The following is a 21,107-nucleotide window of genomic DNA, read 5'->3' on the forward strand; positions in this document are numbered from 1 at the left end:
TGGAAATACATAAGCTAGGTTGAAGGTCCAAGGTGCTACTAGTGCATCTACTAGAGTCGCCTTGGGATCCCTGGATCTGGACCCTTAGCAAGGAACCTTGAAGTTCTGACGAGACGCCATCAGATCCATGTCTGGAATGCCCCATAATTGAGTTATTTGGGCAAAGATCTCCGGATGGAGTTCCCACTCCCCCGGATGAAATGTCTGACGACTCAGAAAATCCGCCTCCCAGTTTTCCACTCCTGGGATGTGGATCGCAGACAAGTGGCAGGAGTGATCCTCCGCCCATTGAATTATTTTGGTCACTTCTTTCATCGCCAGGGAACTCCTTGTTCCCCCCTGATGATTGATATATGCAACGGTCGTCATGTTGTATGATTGGAACCTTATGAATTTGGCCTTTGCTAGTTGAGGCCAAGCTCTGAGAGCATTGAATATCGCTCTCGGTTCCAGAATGTTTATCGGGAGAAGACTCTTCCCGAGACCATAGACCCTGAGCTTTCAGGGATTCCCAGACCTCGCCCCAGCCCACTAGACTGGCGTCGGTCGTGACAATGACCCACTCTGGTCTGCGGAAGCTCATTCCCTGGGACAGATGGTCCAGGGTCAGCCACCAACGGAGTGAATCTCTGGTCTTTTGATCTACTTGAATCATTGGAGACAAGTCTGTATAATCCCCATTCCACTGTTTGAGCATGCACAGTTGTAATGGTCTTAGATGAATTCGTGCAAAAGGAACTATGTCCATTGTTGCAACCATCAACCCTACTACTTCCATGCACTGCGCTATGGAAGGACGAGGAACAGAATGAAGCACTTGACAAGAGCTTAGAAGTTTTGATTTTCTGACCTCTGTCAGAAAAATCCTCATTTCTAAGGAATCTATTATTGTTCCCAAGAAGGGAACTCTTGTCGACGGAGACAGAGAACTTTTTTCTATGTTCACCTTCCATCCGTGTGATCTGAGAAAGGCTAGAACGATGTCCGTATGAGCCTTTGCTTTTGACAGGGACGACGCTTGTATTAGAATGTCGTCCAAGTAAGGTACTACTGCAATGCCCCTCGGTCTTAGAACCGCTAGAAGGGACCCTAGCACCTTTGTGAAAATCCTTGGAGCAGTGGCTAACCCGAATGGGAGGGCCACAAACTGGTAATGCTTGTCCAGAAAAGCGAACCTTAGGAACTGATGATGTTCTTTGTGGATAGGAATATGTAGGTACGCATCCTTTAGATCCACGGTAGTCATAAATTGACTTTCCTGGATAGTGGGTAGAATCGTTCGAATGGTTTCCATCTTGAACGATGGTACCCTGAGAAATTTGTTTAGGATCTTCAAATCCAAAATTGGTCTGAAAGTTCCCTCTTTTTTGGGAACTACGAACAGATTGGAATAAAATCCCATTCCTTGTTCCTTTATTGGAACTGGGTGTATCACTCCCATCTTTAACAGGTCTTCTACACAATGTAAGAATGCCTGTCTCTTTATTTGGTTTGAGGATAAGTGAGACATGTGGAACCTTCCCCTTGGGGGTAGTTCCTTGAATTCCAGGAGATAACCTTGAGAAACTATTTCTAGCGCCCAGGGATCCTGAACATCTCTTGCCCAAGCCTGAGCAAAGAGAGAGAGTCTGCCCCCCACTAGATCCGGTCCCGGATCGGGGGCTACTCCTTCATGCTGTTTTGTTAGCAGTGGCAGGCTTCTTGGCCTGCTTACCCTTGTTCCAGCCTTGCATCGGTTTCCAGGCTGGTTTGGGTTGTGAGGCATTACCCTCTTGCTTAGAGGATGCAGAATTAGAGGCCGGTCCGTTCCTGAAATTGCGAAAGGGACGAAAATTAGACTTATTTTTAGCCTTAAAAGACCTATCTTGTGGAAGGGCGTGGCCCTTTCCCCCAGTGATGTCTGAAATAATCTCTTTCAATTCTGGTCCAAATAGAGTTTTACCTTTTGAAAGGGATGTTAAGCAATTTTGTCTTGGATGACACATCCGATGACCAATACTTTTGCCAAAGCGCTCTGCGCGCCACGATAGCAAACCCTGAATTTTTCGCCGCTAATCTAGCTAATTGCAAAGCGGCATCTAAAATAAAAGAGTTAGCCAATTTAAGTGCGTGAACTCTGTCCATAACCTCCTCATATGGAGTCTCTCTACTGAGCGACTTTTCTAGTTCCTCGAACCAGAACCACGCTGCTGTAGTGACAGGAACAATGCACGAAATTGGTTGTAGAAGGTAACCTTGCTGTACAAAAATCTTTTTAAGCAAACCTTCCAATTTTTTATCCATAGGATCTTTGAAAGCACAACTATCTTCGATAGGAATAGTAGTGCGTTTGTTTAGAGTAGAAACTGCCCCCTCGACCTTAGGGACTTTCTGCCATAAGTCCTTTCTGGGGTCGACCATAGGAAATAATTTCTTAAATATAGGGGGGGGGAACAAAAGGTATGCCGGGCTTTTCCCACTCCTTATTTACTATGTCCGCCACCCGCTTGGGTATAGGAAAAGCGTTGGGGTGCACCGGAACCTCTAGGAACTTGTCCATCTTGCATAATTTCTCTGGAATGACCAAGTTGTCACAATCATCCAGAGTAGATAACACCTCCTTAAGCAGTGCGCGGAGATGTTCTAATTTAAATGTCACAACATCAGGTTCAGCTTGATGAGAAATTTTTTCCTGAATCTGAGATTTCTCCATCTGACAAAACCTCCCTCATGGCCCCTTCAGATTGGTGTGAGGGTATGACAGAACAATTATCATCAGCGCCCTCTTGCTCTTCAGTGTTTAAAACAGAGCAATCGCGCTTTCTCTGATAAGTAGGCATTTTGGATAAAATATTTGCTATGGAGTTATCCATTACAGCCGTTAATTGTTGCATGGTAATAAGCATTGGCGCACTAGATGTACTAGGGGCCTCCTGCGTGGGCAAAACTGGTGTAGACACAGTAGGAGATGTAGTATCATGTTTACTCCCCTCATCTGAGGAATCATCTTGGGCAATTTCATTATCTGTGGCAGTACTGTCCTTACTTTGTTTGGACGCTATGGCACAATTATCACATAAATTTAAATGGGGAGACACATTGGCGTTCATACATATAGAACATAGCTTATCTGAAAGTACAGACATGTTAAACAGGCTTAAACTTGTCAACAAAGCACAAAAAACGTTTTAAACAGAAAACACTTTATTACTGAATATGTGAAAAAGTATGAAGGAATTGTTCAAAAATTACCAAAATTTCACCACAGTGTCTTAAAGCATTAATAGTATTGCACACCAAATTTCAGAGCTTTAACCCTTAAAATAACGGAACCGGAGCCGTTTATAAATTTAACCCCTATACAGTCCCAGCTATAGTCTTTGCTGAGACCCAACCAAGCCCAGAGGGGAATACGATACCAATTGACGCCTTCTAGAAGCTTTTCCAGCAATTTTTAGATCCTCACACATGCATCTGCATGCCCTGCTCTCAAAAAACAACTGCGCAGTAATGGCGCGAAAATGAGGCTCAGTCTATAACTAGAAAGGCCCCCTGACTGGAAAAGGTGTCTAACACAGTGCCTGCCGTTTAATAAACGTTCCCCAAGATTATAAATGCAAATTGTCAGCCTAAATCTGAATAAAATGCCCAAATAAAGCAATCGATTTAGCCCATAAAAAATGTCTACCAGTTTTTTAGCCCATAATAAGCCCTTTATTCTGTTTGTTTGACTAAGAAAATGGCTTACCGGTCCCCATGAGGGGGAATGACAGCCTTCCAGCATTACATGGTCTTGTTAGAAATATGGCTAGTCATACCTTAAGCAGAAAAGTCTGCTAACTGTTTCCCCCAACTGAAGTTACTTCATCTCAACAGTCCTATGTGGAAACAGCAATCGATTTTAGTTACTGTCTGCTAAAATCATCTTCCTCTCACAAACAGAAATCTTCATCCTTTTCTGTTTCAGAGTAAATAGTACATACCAGCACTATTTTAAAATAACAAACACTTGATAGAATATAAACTACATTTAAACACCAAAAAACTCTTAACCATCTCCGTGGAGATGTTGCCTGTGCAACGGCAAAGAGAATGACTGGGGTGGGCGGAGCCTAGGAGGGACTATATGGCCAGCTTTGCTGGGACTCTTTGCCATTTCCTGTTGGGGAAGAGAATATCCCACAAGTAAGGATGATGCCGTGGACCGGACACACCAATGTTGGAGAAAGTAACTGCAATCACACGTTTGACGATACGAATGACAGATTAGGGGAGGGGGCAGGCGGACATTTTAAACCGACAGAGGCGCAAAAAAGTAAGTACTATTATTTGTAAACGAGATCTGTTAAAAATTTGGGCTATAGTTAGCAATAATAAGCGTTTGCTACCTTATAGGAATAACTTGGGATACATTTTGGGTTGACTTTTCCTTTAACCTTGTTCTTAAAGTTCTTCAGCAGGCTCCGTTTGAGCCTATGCATTCCTTAGATATTAAGATGTTATCTTGGAAAGTTTTTTGTTTCTTGTTGCAATTTGTTCTGCTCGTAGAGTCTCAGAGCTCTCGGTGCTGCAGTGTGAATCCCCTTACCTTATTTTTCATTTGGATAAGGTAGTTCTGCGTACTAAGTTAGGGTTCCTCCCTAAAGTTGTTTCGGATAGGAACATTAATCAAGAAATCATTGTTCCTTCTTTGTGTCCTAACCCTTCTCATAAAGAGAGTCTGTTGCACAACCTAGATGTGGTGCGTGCGTTGAAATACTATTTACAGGTGACTAAGGACTTTCACCAGTCTTCTGCTCTGTTTGTTGTTTTCTCTGGGAAACGCAAGGGTCAGAAAGCTACTGCTACTTCTTTATTTGTGGCTGAAGAGTATAATTTGTTTGGCCTATGAAACTGCTGGACAGCAGCCTTCTGAGAGAATCACGGCTCATTCCACAAAGGCTGTTTCCTCTTCCTGGGCGTTCTAAAATGAAGCTTCTGTGGAACAGATTTGCAAGGCTGCAACTTGGTCCTCTACACACTTTTTCAAAATTTTATAAATTTGATACTTTTGCCTCGGCTGAGGCTTCTTTTGGGAGAAAGGTTCTTCAAGCAGTGGTGCATTCCGTTTAAGTACCCTGTCCTTTTCCTCCCTTATCATCGGTGTCCTCTAGCTTGGGTATTGATTCCCAATAGTAATTAGAGATAATCAGTGGACTCACCGTGTCATTAGAAAGAAAACAAAATTTATGCTTACCTGATAAATTTCTTTCTTTCTTGACACGGTGAGTCGACGGCCCGCCCTGTTTATTTAGACAGGTTTTTTGTGTTGAAAACCTCAGGCACCTCGGCACCTTGTGTTACTTCCTTTCTCTCTTTTTCCTTCGGTCGAATGACTGGGGTTGGAGGGAAGGGAGGTGATGCTTAACAGCTTTGCTGCGGTGCTCTTTGTCTCCTCCTGCTGGCCAGGAGTGATATTCCCAATAGTAGAGATGATCAACTGTAGCATTTTGATTTAGGAGGGTATAGTTTGTGTGTGTGTGTGTATATATATATATATATATATATATGTATATGTATATGTATATGTGTATATATATATATATATATATATATATATATATATATATATATATATATATATATATATATATATATATATATATATATATATATATATTCATCAAAACAAAAAAGTTTGAAACGGCTTCCTTAACGTTACGTCAGTCACACAAATGCTCCAGCCCAGCAGCACAACTGATCGATCACTCCTCCAGGCTGGTGGCCCAGGAAGTGTCAGTGTCACAGCACATAACGCTACCCCCACCATTTTACTTGCCTCATTTTTTGTTAGTTAAATGCGTTTTTTAATGCAAAATGTATGTTTAAAAAAATATTTTAATAAAATTTCATTATTTTATCAAAAAATTTAGATTTTATATTCCATATCCCACTGCCCTAATATAAATATTTTTTTTTTATAGTTGTGTATGTGCTGTTATATGATCCTAAGTGGTGCATACTAGAATGATTCAGATAATTTCTCGTTTTCTTTAGTGTGACCCAAATCTTCAGGTGTACAATGTCTTTATTGATAACCTTGACGTACGTCTTCCCCGAATTGCACTGTTCTCCACAAGAAACATTAAAGCCGGAGAAGAACTTACATTCGATTACCAAATGAAAGGTAACGATCTTTTAAAATAGCGAAATGGGAGGACACATATATCTCTAGATTTGCATAGTTTGAATGTTATTAATTTCACATACACAACTATAATCTTCAGATGTTAATATGTACTCTCTAAGACTGCTGTAGCTCTTGGTCTGCGCTACGTGATGTATCTTAGTATGTACATAATAAAAGCTATATTTTAGCCGTTTATTCTGTTCCCTGTCTCGCATTTCTTTGAGCTTTGCCTGGATGTACTCTCTCTTCAATGTATTTCTTTTCACTCCTGTATTATCCATCACACACTTGACAGTAGTTAAAGGGACATGAAACCCAGTTTTTTTCTTTCAGATTCAGATAGAGCATACGATTGTATACAACTTTCCATTTTAATTCTATCACCAAATTTTGCTTTATCTTCTTGTAGGGCTACCACAAACTATTGTCATAATCTATTAATCGGCCGATTTATTTTTTCAATTAATCGGATAAAAACAATTATTAATATTTGTTTCCTATATTTTAAATAAAATCCACATACTGAGTGTTACAAATATAAACTTCAGACTAAATTTACATTTACAGAACTGTTTGTCCAATTTTTAAGCAAAATTTTTATAACTAAGCAAAACAAAACCAAAAACTGTTTGGAAAGAGGTAGACTATAACTGTTTAACATTCTGTTATTCACTCTTTCAGAAAACAAAGCCTTCCACATTTATCTATACAGCACATATAATCAGCAATAGCAAGAAAAGTGCTAATAATTGTGCAAACACATAATTGTGCACAACAATTCAAACAACAAGTTACATCAATCTAGGGCTAGGTGTAAATTACAAGCTCGGCATTATATCATGCAAAGCATAGTCCCAAATCACCTGATTACATATAACAATCCAAATGATGACTCCTATTATTTCTGGGTTGCACATGAGCCAGGAGTAGTTGTAAACTTATAGTGTTCTGAAAAATTGAAAAGTAAGCATCTGTAGACGTCCTTCAGGCTGAGGACATAACCATAAAACACAATACCATGTGCATCAGCTCATTAGAGTGAAGCAGCTGGTGTTGTGCTCAGACCAACTAATCGATTATGAGATTCGTTGACAACTATTTTCATAATCGATTGATTATAGCGATAAGTTGTTGCAGCTCTATTTTCTTGGTATCTTTTGTTGTTGGAGCAGCAGTACACCACTGGGAACTAGCTGAATACATGAGATGATCCAATGACAAGAGGCATATACGTGTAGCTACCAATCAGCTCCCAGTAGTGCGTTAATGGTCCTGAGCCTACCTAGGTATGATTTTCAACAAGGATATCAAGAGAACAAAGCAAATTGGATAAAAGAATTAAATAGGAAAGTAGTTTAAAATCGCATGCTGTCTGAATCATCAAAGTTTAATTTTGCTTTTAATGTCCCTTTAAGGGCAACCTCTTTCTTTTTTAAATATCCTTAATGACACTGATGCAGTCTGAAACACACGGAGTCTTTTTTTAGAAATGTTTTTGCCAAATTAAACAGAGAAACTAAGATACTTTGCTTTGATTCTTACACATATTTAACTGTGTTTTAATAACCCTTTTCCATCTTAATACGAGGAGAGTCCACAGCTTAATTCATTACTTGTGGGAAATACAGAACCTGGCCACCAGGAGGAGGCAAAGACACCCCAGACAAAGGCTTAAATTCCCCTCCCCTTATCCCCCAGTTATTCTTTGCCTTTCGTCACAGGAGGATGGCAGAGAAGTGTTGGAAATTTTCGGAGTAGTCTCTTATGTGGAGGGTTGTACTCTTCGGAATGGGACTGGAGTTTTAAGTAGTCTTGTCAGCCTCTCAGTGAGAGCATTGACGAATGTTAGGGTCTGGAGATGCAGGGAGGGTCTTTCTGCGAAACCATCCAGACTCGTATTAACAGCTCCTTAAGCAATCAGTGTTGATGAGTCTCACTGCCTGCTTTCTTTCACTCAAGTCCATGTCAGGAGCAATGCTACAACACTGTCAAACTTGAGAGGCCGTGTTCCTGTTCCACAGCGTTGATTCTGGTAAGATTGTTTCATTTTTTATTTCTGTAATGATAACGCAAGATTTCTGCGTCATGTGTGAGATGTGGCTCTGGCAATGTGGAACAGTCCTGTTTTTTCCTTCATTTGATTACTGCGCAGCCTGTTTAGTTGGCACGCTTTTTCTCGGCTTCAGGGGCGTCCTGCATGGTATGATGCGTTAGAGGGTACTCCCTCTTTACCTAAATCTAATGCCTGTGTTTATTGTGAAGAGGCTTCGGTATACCTGCCTGCTCAACTATGTTCCACATGCCTTGATACATGTGGAACATAGTTGGGGGGGGGGGTTGGGGTTCTCCGTCCGAGGTGTGTTCCCTACAATCATCTCAGTTTACACATGCATCTCCCCAGTGCACTACTAATCCTCCTACGGGTGGGGCCCTGTGGCCGCCTATTTCTCCAACATTGGTTTGTCCGGTCCACGGCGTCATCCATTACTTGTGGGAAATATTCTCCCCCACAGGGAAAGGCAAGGAGAGCACACAGCAAGAGCTGTCCATATAGCTTCCCCTCTGGCTCCGCCTCCCAGTCATTCTCCTTGCCGCTCTGAACAAGTAGCATCTCCACGGGGATGGCGAGGAGTTTGTGGTGTTAGTTGTAGTTTTTTATTTCTTCTATCAAGAGTTTATTTTAAAATAGTGCTGGCTTGTACTATTTACTCTACAACAGAAAAGTGATGAAGATTTCTGTTTAAGAGGGCTATGATTTTAGCACAAGTAACTAAAATCCATTGCTGTTACCTCGCAGGACTGTTGAAACTAGAGAACTTCAGTTGGGGGTAACAGCTTGCAGACTCATCTGCTTCAGGTATGACTAGTCTCCTTCTAACAACACAGGCTAATGCTAGATGAGTCATTTTTCCCCTCAGGGGAAACGGTAAGCCATTTTTCTTTCACCTCAGCAAAAAAGATAACAGGCTTCCCCTTTTTGAATTTTATGCTGGTAGACACTGTTAGGGGCCAAATAGATTGGTTTTTATTGCAATATCATGGCATATGAAATGTTTTATGAGCTCATATACACTTGGGGACGTTTTTTATTGATCTGGCTTGTTTTAGACACCTAAATCTAGTCAGCAAGGCCCCTTCACTCTAGTGTACTGAGGGAGGAGGCCTCATTTTGGCGCTTCAGCTGCGCAGTTGATTTCAGGCAGTGCATGCAGTCTCATGTGAGAGGGTCCTGTGGCTCAGAAAATGACTCCAGAAGGCTTATTTCTGTGGATGGTTGACCCCTAAGGAAGGTAAAAGCTACAGCAATGCTGTAGCAGGGATTGTGGTGTATAAAAACGGTTAAATCCAACAATTTGCTCCGGTTTGCTTGTTTTAAGAGCTAGAGTCTCCATATTTGCTGTGCAATACTTTATAAGCATTAAGACACTGGGGTCCAAATTTCATAAAAATCGGATATTGCCTTCATAGTTTTTTTGAACATTCAGAAATAAATGTGTCATTTTATTATTTAAAGAGACAGTAACGTTTTTGTTTAAAATCGTTTTTATTGCATTGTTTGCCTGCCTAAATCTGTTTAACATGTCTGGGCCATCAGATAACCTATGTTCTGTGTGTGTAGAGACAAATGTGGTTCCCCCTTCGATTGTTTGTGATTGTGCCATAGCGTCCAAACAAAATAAGGACAGCTCTGTTACATTTCATAATGTTGCCCAAGATGATTTATCTAATGAAGGTAGTGGGGATAGTTCTACATCCTCTCCTTCTGTGTCTACACCAGCTTTGCCCGCGCAGGCGACACCTTGCGCGCCAGTGCTTATTTCTATGCAACAATTGACAGCAGTAGTGGATAATTCTATAGCAAATCTTTTATCCAAACTGCCAGCATTTCAGAGAAAGCGTGATTGTTCAGTTTTAAATACAGATAAAAAGGATTAACAATCAGACGCTGACGATGCCTTATCTATTTTACCCTCACATCAATCAGAATTGGCTGTGAGGGAAGGGCTGTCTGAGGGTGAAATTTCAGACTCAGGAAAAATTTCTCAACAGGCAGAACCTGATATAGTAGCATTTAAGTTTAAGCTAGAACATCTCCGCGCTTTGCTTAAGGAGGTATTAGCTACTCTGGATGACTGTGATTCTATGGTAGTACCAGAGAAGTTGTGCAAATTGGACACATTTTTAGAGGTCCCAGTGCACGACGATGCTTTTCCTATACCCAAGAGGGTAGCGAGCATAGTGGATAAGGAGTGGGAGAAGCCAGGTGTACCCTTTGCCCCACCTCCTATATTTAAGAAAATGTTTCCCATAATAGACCCTAGAAGGGACGCATGGCAGACGGTCCCGAAGGTTGAGGGAGCTGTTTCAACACTAGCGAAGCGCACAACTATTCCTATAGAGGACAGCTGCGCTTTCAAAGATCCTATGGATAAAAAATTGGAAGGATTGCTTAAAAAGATTTTTGTTCAGCAAGGGTTCATCCTTCAACCAGCTACGTGTGTTATTACTGTCACTTCAGCGGCGTCCTTTTGGTTCGAGGAACTAGAAAGGTTGCTCCAGAAAGAGACTTCCTATGAAGAAGTCATGGACAGAATTCATGCATTAAAGTTAGCTAATTCCTTTATATTGGATGCCGCTTTTCAAATAACGAAATTGGCGGCGAAAAACTCAGGTTTTGCTATAGTAGCGCGGAGGGCGCTTTGGCTAAAATCCTGGTCGGCAGATGTGTCGTCCAAGACTAAGTTACTTAATATTCCTTTAAAGGGTAAGACCCTTTTTGGGCCGGAATTGAAGGAAATTATTTCAGACATCACTGGGGGTAAGGGCCATGCCCTCCCACAGGATAGGCCTTTTAAGGCTAAGAACAAGTCTAATTTTCGTTCCTTTCACAATTTCAGGAATGGACCGGCTAATAACTCCACTGCCGCTAGACAAGAAGGTAAAGCGGCCCAGCCCAAACCCGCTTGGAAGCCCATGCAAGGCTGGAATAAGGGTAAACAGACCAAGAAACCTGCTGCTGCTACCAAGACAGCATGAAGGGGTAGCCCCCGATCCGGGACTGGATCTGGTAGGGGGCAGACTATCTCTCTTCGCTCAGGCTTGGGCAAGAGATGTTCCTGATCCCTGGGCACTAGAGAGAGTCTCCAAGGGATACATACTAGACTTCAAGGGACTTCCTCCAAAGGGAAGATTCCACCTGTCTCACTTATCTTCAGACCAGATAAAGAAACGGGCATTCTTACATTGTGTAAGAGACCTATCAAAGATGGGAGTGATAAACCCAGTCCCCTCCGGGGAACAAGGTCTAGGTTTTTACTCAAACCTGTTTGTGGTTCCCAAAAAAGAGGGAATTTTCAGGCCAATTCTGGATTTAAAGATATTAAACAAGTTCCTCAGAGTTCCATCCTTCAAAATGGAAACCATTCGGACAATCTTGCCGACAATCCAGCAGGGTCAATATTTGACTACCGTGGATCTAAAGGATGCATATCTGCATATCCCAATCCACAAAACTCATCATCAGTTCCTGAGGTTCGCTTTTCTGGACAAACATTACCAGTTCGTGGCTCTTCTGTTCGGTTTAGCCACCGCTCCCAGAATTTTCACAAAGGTGCTAGGGTCCCTTCTAGCGGTCCTAAGGACGAGGGGCATCGCTGTAGCACCTTATCTAGACGACATCCTAATCCAAGCGTCATCTCTTTCCAAAGCAAGGGCCCACACGGACATTGTGTTGGCTTTTCTCAGATCTCACGGGTGGAAGGTGAACATAGAAAAGAGTTCACTGTCACCGTCCACAAGGGTTCCTTTTCTGGGAACAATAATAGATTCTGTGGAAATGAAGATCTTCCTGACAGAAGTCAGAAAGTTAAAGCTTCTAAACGCTTGTCAAGTTCTTCATTCTATTCCTCAACCCTCCATAGCTCAGTGCATGGAAGTAATAGGACTAATGGTCGCAGCAATGGACGTGGTTCCTTTTGCTCGAATTCATCTAAGACCATTACAGCTGTGCATGCTCAATCAGTGGAATGGGGACTATACAGACTTGTCTCCGCAAATTCAAGTAGACCAGGTAACCAGGGACTCACTTCTCTGGTGGTTGACCCAGGATCACCTTTCTCAGGGAATGAGTTTCCGCAGACCGGAGTGGGTCATTGTCACGACCGACGCCAGCCTCTTGGGTTGGGGCGCAGTATGGGACTCTCTGAAAGCTCAGGGTCTATGGTCTCGAGAAGAGTCTCTTCTCCCGATAAACATTTTGAAACTAAGAGCAATATTCAATGCGCTCCTGGCTTGGCCTCAACTAGCGGAAGCCAGGTTCATAAGGTTTCAGTCGGACAACATAACGACTGTTGCGTACATCAATCATCAGGGGGGAACAAAGAGTTCCTTGGCGATGAGCGAGGTGTCCAAGATCATCAAATGGGTGGAGGATCACTCCTGCCATCTATCTGCAATTCACATCCCAGGAGTAGACAACTGGGAGGCGGACCATTTGAGTCGTCAGACTTTCCATCCGGGGGAGTGGGAACTCCTCCCGGAGGTCTTTGCCCAGTTAACCCAATTATGGGGCATTCCAGACATGGATCTGATGGCGTCCCGTCAGAACTTCAAGATTCCTTGTTACGGGTCCAGATCCAGGGATCCCAAGGCGACTCTAGTGGATGCATTAGTGGCGCCTTGGTCGTTCAACCTAGCGTATGTGTTTCCACCGTTTCCTCTCCTTCATAGCCAGGATCAAACAGGAGAAGGCCTCAGTGATTCTGATAGCTCCTGCGTGGCCACGCAGGACTTGGTATGCAGACCTGGTGAATATGTCATCGTCTCCACCATGGAAGCTACCTTTGAGACAGGATCTTCTAGTACAAGGTCCATTCGAACATCCAAATCTAGTTTCTCTGCAGCTGACTGCTTGGAAATTGAATGCTTGATTTTATCCAAGCGTGGGTTTTCAAATTCTGTGATAGATACTCTTGTTTAAGCCAGAAAACCTGTGACTAGAAAGATTTACCATAAAATCTGGAAAAAATATATCTGTTGGTGTGAATCCAAGGGATTCTCCTGGAGTAAGGTTAAAATTCCAAAGATTCTCTCCTTTCTCCAAGAAGGTTTGGATAAAGGGTTGTCGGCGAGTTCTCTAAAGGGACAGATTTCTGTTTTATCTGTCTTGTTACACAAACGACTGGCAGCTGTGCCAGATGTACAAGCTTTTGTTCAGGCTTTGGTCAGAATCAAGCCTGTTTACAGACCCATGACTCCTCCTTGGAGTCTAAATTTAGTTCTTTCAGTTCTTCAAGGGGATCCGTTTGAACCTTTACATTCCATAGATATTAAGTTACTATCTTGGAAAGTTCTGTTTTTGGTTGCTATTTCTTCTGCTAGAAGAGTTTCTGAATTATCTGCTTTGCAGTGTAATCCACCCTATCTGGTTTTCCATTCAGATAAGGTTGTTTTGCGTACTAAGCCTGGTTTTCTTCCAAAAGTTGTTTCCAACAAGAATATTAACCAGGAAATAGTTGTTCCTTCTCTGTGTCCGAATCCAGTTTCAAAGAAGGAACGTTTGTTACACAATTTAGATGTAGTTCGTGCTTTAAAGTTCTATTTAGAAGCAACAAAAGATTTTAAACAAACCTCATCTTTGTTTGTGGTTTACTCTGGTAAGAGGAGAGGTCAAAAAGCTACTGCTACCTCTCTTTCTTTCTTGCTCAAAAGCATTACCCGATTGGCTTATGAGACTGCCGGACGGCAGCCTCCTGAACAAATCACAGCTCACTCCACTATGGCTGTGGCTTCCACATGGGCCTACAAGAACAAGGCTTCTGTTGATCAGATATGTAAGGCAGCGACTTGGTCTTCTCTTCACACTTTTGCCAAATTCTACAAATTTGATACTTATGCTTCTTCAGAGGCATATTTTTGGGAGAAAGGTTTTGCAAGCCGTGGTGCCTTCCCTTTAGGTAACCTGATTTGCTCCCTCCCTTCATCCGTGTCCTAAAGCTTTGGTATTGGTTCCCACAAGTAATGGATGACGCCGTGGACCGGACACACCAATGTTGGAGAAAACAGAATTTATGCTTACCTGATAAATTAATTTCTCCAACGGTGTGTCCGGTCCACGGCCCGCCCTGGTTTTCCTAATCAGGTTGAAAAAAATTTTCTTTATACACTACAGTCACCACGGCACCCTATAGTTTCTCCTTTTTCTCCTAACCGTCGGTCGAATGACTGGGGGGCGGAGCCAGAGGGGGAGCTATATGGACAGCTCTTGCTGTGTGCTCTCCTTGCCTTTCCCTGTGGGGGAGAATATTTCCCACAAGTAATGGATGACGCCGTGGACCGGACACACCGTTGGAGAAAGTAATTTATCAGGTAAGCATAAATTCTGTTTTTTGCAGATCGGTTGCAAACGGAGGTGTCTGTGGCCTTCAGTGCTTTTTCTCGCCATGCTAATCGCAAGCGAAAAGTTAAACATTGCTATCCTTCCCAGGGGTCATCTACTCGGTTAGAAATCTCTGAGACTAGATTCTCCGCCGATGTAGACAACTCTGATACTTCAGGGGACTCTTTCTCTGGGCTGGAATCTGTGGCCTCTAAACCTCTGGTTGGAACCAGACTTTAGGTTTATGGTAGAGCACATACGTTTTTTTATTGAAAAAGGTGTTAGCTACTCTAGAGGTTCCGGAACTAAAGTTACTGGAGGAACCTTCTATTCCTAAGTTTGATAAGGTTTATGAGAACAGGGTGGTGCCACAGACTTTCCCGGTTCCTGTAAAGATGGCGGATATTATAAAGAATGAATGGGAGAGACTGGGTTCCTCTCTCTCCTTCCTTTAAGAAATTGTTCCTGATTCTCAGCTAGAATTGTGGGGATATGTCCCTAAGGTGGACGGAGCTAGCTCCATGCTCGCTAAGCGCACCACTATCCCACTCGAGGATAGTTTGTCGTTTAAGGAAACCATGGATAAGAAATTAGAGGCCCTGTTAAAGAGATACCAAACCCAAATTTTTTCTTTCATGATTCAGATATAGCATGCAATTTTTAGCAACTTTCTAATTTACTTCTATTATTTTTTCTTTGTTCTCTTGCTATCTTTATTTGAAAAAGAATGCATCTAAGCTAAGGAGTCAGCAAATTTATGGTTCAGACCATGGACAACACTTGTTTATTGGTGCTGTCCAATCAGCAAGGTCAACCCAGGTTGTTCACCAAAAATGGTCCGGCATCTAAACTTACATTCTTGCTTTTCAAATAAACATACCAAGAGAATGAAGAAAATTTGATAATAGAAGTAAATTAGAAAGTTGCTTAAAATTGAATGCTCTATCTGAATCATGAAAGAAAACATTTGGGTTCAGTGTTCCTTTAAGAAAAATGTTTTAGTGCACAAGGTTCGTTTCTCAGCTGGCAGCGGTGGTCGCTGCAGTGGCGGGAGTCACTACCTATTGGTGTGACTCTGTCAGAAATTATCGAGGATACAGAGATACAGGAAAGAATTAAGGCCCTGAGGGTAGCTAAATCCTTTATCTGTGATGCAAATATGTAGATTATTCTCTTGAATGCCAAGACATCAGGTTTTTCTGTTCTGGCCTGCAGGGCCCTTTGGTTGAAGTCGTAGTCTGCTGACATGACGTCCAAATCTAGATTACTTTACCTTCCATTTAAGGGAAAGGTTCTTTTCGGTCCAGGCCTGGACTCTATCATATCCACGGGGGGTGGGGGGGAAGGGGCGCCTTTCTACCGCAGGATAAGAAGAATAAACCTAAGCGTCCTAATTTTTGTCCCTTACGTTCGAAAAAGCCCCAGACAGCAGCCTGCTTCGAAGCCCGAGCAGTCCAAGGGATCTTGGAAGCCATCTCAGTCTTGGAATAAAACCAAACAGAGTAAGAAGCTAGAGAAACAAGATGCTTTTCTAGATTCCGTGAGGGATCTCTCCAATCTAGGAGTAATTGTACCGGTACCTCTAGCAGAAAAGGCTCTTGGGTACTTTTCAAACATTGTCGTGGTAACAAAGGAGGGCACGTTTCGCTGAATTCTAGACGTAAAGTGCTTAAACAAGTTTCTGTCTGTCCCATCATTCAAGATGGAGATAAGGTCTATACTGCCCCTAGTTCAAGAGGGTCAGTTCATTACTACGATAGACTTGAAGAACGCCTACCTTCATGTGGTAATACACAAGGATCACTTCAAGTTCCTAAGGTTCGCCTTTCTGGATCAGCACTTCCAGTTTGTAGCTCTTCCCTTCAGTCTGGCTACTGCTCCAAGAATCTTCATAAAGGTTCTGGGAGCTTTGTTCGCGGTGGCGAGATCCAGAGGTATTGCAGTAGCACCTTATCTGGACAACATCCTGGTCCAGGCTCCATCCTCCCGGCTAGCAGAGGACCATTTGAGAGCGCTTCTCTTTCTTCTGCGATCTCACAGATGGAAGATAAACTCAGGAAAGAGTTCTCTGGATTCCAGTACAATAGTGGATTTCCTGGGCACGGATAATGAGGCAGTGAAACGGCGATCACTTGGATCTATCCCAACTGATCTCTCTGGACAATGGGTCGAGGGAATCCCTCTCTTGGTGGCTCCGTCCAGATCAGCTGTCCCTGGGGACATCCTTCCTCAGACCATCTTGGGAGATTGTGACTACGGATGTGAGTCTCTTAGGTTGGGGGCGGTTTGGGTTCCAGGAAGGCACAGGGCAGGTGGAATCGTAAGGAGTCTCTTCTCCCGATCAACATCCTGGTACTCCGAGCGATCTTCAACACTGGATTCGTCCAAGTTCATCAGATTCCAGTCGGACAACATCACCTTGGTGGCTTACATCAACCATCAGGGGGGAATGAGGAGCTCCCTAGCCATGAGGGAAGTATCTCTGATTCTGGAGTGGGCAGAGGCCCACGACTGCTCGCTATCAGCAATCCACATCCTGGGTGTGAACTGGGAAGCGGATTTTCTCAGCAGACAGTAGTTTCATCCGGGGGAGTTGTCTCTTCATCCCGAAAGTGTTTGCAGAGATTTGAAACAGATGAGGGACTCCAGAGAGAGATCTCATGGCGTCCAGATTCAACTTCAAGCTACCCAGAGATACGGGTCGCGGTCCAGGGATCCCCAGGCAGAACTGATAGATGCCTTAGGGATTCATCCTGGTCTACATATTTCCACTGTTACCACTTCTACCTCGAGTAGTGGCACGCATCAAACAGGAGCAAGGGTCAACTATTGTGATTGCTCTGTCGTGGCCGCGAAGAACATGGTTTGCAGACCTAGTGGGGATGTCATTGTCTCCTACATGGAGGTTGTCCTGTCGCAGGGATCTGCTGAAACAGGGCCCCTTTGTGCATCACAATCTATATTCCCTGAGGCTGACTGCGTGGAGATTGAATGCTTAGTCTTAGCCAGGAGAGGATTTTCTAAGAGTGTGATTAATATTCTCATTCAAGCCAGAAAGCTGGTCACCCGTCGCATCTATCATAAGGTGTGGAGGACCTACTTCGGTGTGAAACTCGTGGATATTCCTGGCATAAGGTCAGGGTATCCAGGATTCTTTTCTTCCTCTAGGACGGTTTGGAGAAGGGACTTGCTGCCAGTTCCTTAAGGGGTGAGATTTCGGCCCCATCTGTGTTGTTACACCAGAAGCTCGCTGAGCTTCCTGATATACAGCCTTTTGTTCAGGCTCTGTCCAGGATCAGGCCTGTATTTAGAAATTCTTCTCCTCCTTGGAGTTTGATTCTGGTTCTTAGGGTTGTGCAGGGGGCTCCGTTTGAGCCTATGCATTCTCTGGACATTAAGACTGTCTTGGAAGGTTCTTTTTCTTCTGGCTACTGCTTCGGCACGCAGAGTCTCTGAATTAGCGGCCTTGCAATGTGAGGCTCCTTACCTGGTTTTCTATGCCGATAAGGCTGTCCTTCGCACTGGATTGGGATTTCTCCCTAAGGTTGTGTCTGATCGCAATATTAATCAGAAAATTGTAGTTCCTTCCTTGTGTCCTAAACCATCTTCTTCGAAGGAACGGTTACTTCATCATTTAGATGTTGTTCGAGCTTTGAAATTCTATCCTCTGGCTACGAAGGATTTCAGACAAACTTCAGCTTTTGTTTGTTGTCTATTCGAGGAAGTGCACGGGACAGAAGGCTTCTTCCACTTCCCTATTTTTTTTGGCTGAGGAGCATGATTCGCTTGGCTTATGAGACAGCGGGACATGAGCCTCCTCAGAGGGTTATGGCTCACTCGACTAGAGCTGTGACTTCTTGGGTCTTCAAGAATGAGGCCTCTATGGAGCAGATTTGTAAGGCGGCTACCTGGTCCTCCTTACATACATTTTCAAAGTTTTACAAATTTTACGTTTTTGCTTCGCCTGAAGTAGCTTTTGGGAGAACGGTTTTGTAGGCTGGTGTGCCCTCAGGATAGGGTCCACCTTTTTTTTACCCTCCCGTTTTCATTCAGTGTCCTCTAGAGCTTGGGTATTTGTTTCCCACAAGTAATGAATGAAGCCGTGGACTCTCCTCGTATTAAGATGGAAAACCTAAATTATGCTTACCTGATAATTTAATTTCCATAGTTACGAGGAGAGTCCACGGCTCCAGCTCGGTTCTCCGTTGCGCGGACCTAAATTTCTTTTTTTTTTTTTTTTTTTCTGGCACCATTTATACCCTAATATTTCTCCTATTGTTCCTTGTTCCCCCGGCAGAATGACTGGGGGGGATGAGGGGAGTGGGGGAGGTATTTAAGCCTTTGTCTGCCTCCTGGTGGCCAGGTTCTGTATTTCTCACAAGTAATGAATGAAGCCGTGGACTCTCCTCGTAACGATGGAAATGAAATTATCAGTTAAGCATAATTTTTTTGTTTTTTTATTTGTTTCAGGTTCTGGTGACCTTAGTTCAGATTCCATTGACTTGAGCCCAGCTAAGAAGAGAGTTCGGACTACGTGCAGATGCGGAGCTAAGACGTGTCGAGGATATCTTTAACACTCTCTGTAGATATCCAGTACATATTTTACTATGATGTGACAAGGTTTATTTAAAAAAAAAAATCAGAAATGATATTTTAGTGAAATACTTTGTATGAAATGCTTAGTTTTGTGTGTTTATTTTACAAAATAAATTTTAATACTTATTTTTAAATTTGTTTGCTTTTTTAATATTGATAAAAATAATGTTAAACATGCACAACAGTAAAATACAACTTTGCTTGCTCAAGACTTGAAGACCTTTTTTATTAAATGAGTTAAACAACAAAGTGTGTAACTTATATTTTTTCACAAACAAACCTGAACTAGAAGCTTCACCATTTTATATCCGGACCATTGTTCTTGACCACCTCCTAGTGGCAGGAAGTATATGCCACATGAACTCCTGTGGACTTACGGAAGAAAATAGTTTAAATTACTGCTTAGGTTATTAAGGGTCCATAGCTTCTTCAAGTAACTACAAATTTGAGCTGTAAAGAGAAGTAGGTAGGGTAAGTATAGACATTGGATAATTAACTTTTAAAAGGACACTAACAACTCTAGTTTTTGTGTAAAAGTGTGCTTGTCACACATTCTCTATAGAGGAAACTGGAAATGCTGCAAATTGCCTACAAGTTAGGGCTTTCTAAGTTATAAGGGGTTTCCAGCACCTCCATCTAAAACTACAATTGGGTAAATGACAACTCTTTTACAAGATGAAAGAAAAACTATATATTTTTTTTTTTTTTTAAATTATCATTTATTTGTATACTGCCGCCAAATTTCGTAGCGCTGGGTACAGTGATAGGGGGTATACAATGACAAAATACAAAACATAACAAAACTAAATCTAGTACTAGAGGAAGAGGGCCCTGCTCCGGAGAGCTCACAGTCTACGGGTTTAGGGTGCAGAGACATAAGGTTGGGGGTAGCTTGTCACATCGGTTGTAGTTGCAGCAGTGAGTCAGGCAGTTCATGTATTAGATTGGTTAGGATGAAAGATGGAGGAGAGAAGATGGTAAGCCTCTCTGAATAGGTGGATTTTCAAGGAGTGTCTGAAGCTATACAATATTGGAGACAGTCTTATGGAGCGGGGTAGAGAGTTCCAGAGGACAGGAGCTGCACGTGCGAAGTCTTGGAGACGGGAGTGAGACGTAGAGATATAGTCAGAGGTTGATCGTAGAGGACTGGATGGGGAATATTTCACGATGAGAGGAAATATAGTTGGGAGTTAGACTGTTGAGTGCTTTGCATGTTAGCATATAAGTGGTACTGGAATCCAAAGGAGGCTATAAGTTTCTTTTACAAGATACAATGAGTCCACAGATTTCATCCTTGTGGGATATCGCCTCCTGGTCAGCAGGAGGAGTCGAAGAGCACCACCGCAGAGCTGTATATATATATATATATAGATCCTCCCTTCCCTCCCACTCAAGTCATTCTCTTTGCCTGTGTTAGTGATAGGAAGAGGTAAAGTGAGGTGTTAGTTTAGATTCTTCAATCAAGAGTTTATTATTTTTTAAAGTGGTGCCGCTGAGTGCTACTTTGTGCTAGGGTGTAGCCTAGACCAGATCAGTCTCTTCAGTAAAAAGAGAAGCATTTGGTGGCTTTAATGCAATGGGAACTTGTGGGACATAATTCTCACTGCGCCTCCCATACTGAGATGCTGCCCTTTCTGTGATGGCCTAAGCTGCATTAAACTCAGGCTTCATCTTTTGCAGGACTACAGGAGGGACCCAATGGACCTCTGAACCCTTTTGTGGCTGTCTTGCTGTCGGGCAGCATAGAAGGTAAGTGCAGACTTTATTTCTCTACGGGACAGTGGGGTTGTTCTGCCCTTCTAGGGGAATCAGGGGCTCTGTCTGTGAAAAGCTTTTTTCCCTGGTGACATTTAGTTGATGGGCCATTCTTGTATAGGGGGGGGGGGCTCCTCACAAGGCCGTCAGTGACAGCAACTTTATTACAAGGGGTTAATTGTCAGTACGGCTGTTACATAAATTGTAATGTGGCCCAATGGAATTAGCAAA

The 21,107-nt window shown here is 42.8% G+C and overlaps 1 protein-coding gene across 1 annotated transcript in view; it reads left to right on the forward strand.

Moving 5' to 3' along the window:
* The window catches only part of SUV39H2 (SUV39H2 histone lysine methyltransferase), a 77,454-nt gene extending 58,084 nt beyond the window's left edge, over positions 1-19,370 (forward strand). Inside the window, exons 5-6 of the mRNA XM_053716500.1 lie at positions 6,016-6,145; positions 18,996-19,370. Of these exons, the coding sequence (XP_053572475.1) occupies positions 6,016-6,145; positions 18,996-19,099 (234 nt within the window). The 3' untranslated portion in view covers positions 19,100-19,370. The remainder of the gene's footprint in view (positions 1-6,015; positions 6,146-18,995) is intronic.
* Positions 19,371-21,107: the final 1,737 nt, after the last annotated feature.

This window comes from Bombina bombina, chromosome 6 (assembly GCF_027579735.1).
Source record: "Bombina bombina isolate aBomBom1 chromosome 6, aBomBom1.pri, whole genome shotgun sequence".
Classification (NCBI taxonomy): domain Eukaryota; kingdom Metazoa; phylum Chordata; class Amphibia; order Anura; family Bombinatoridae; genus Bombina; species Bombina bombina.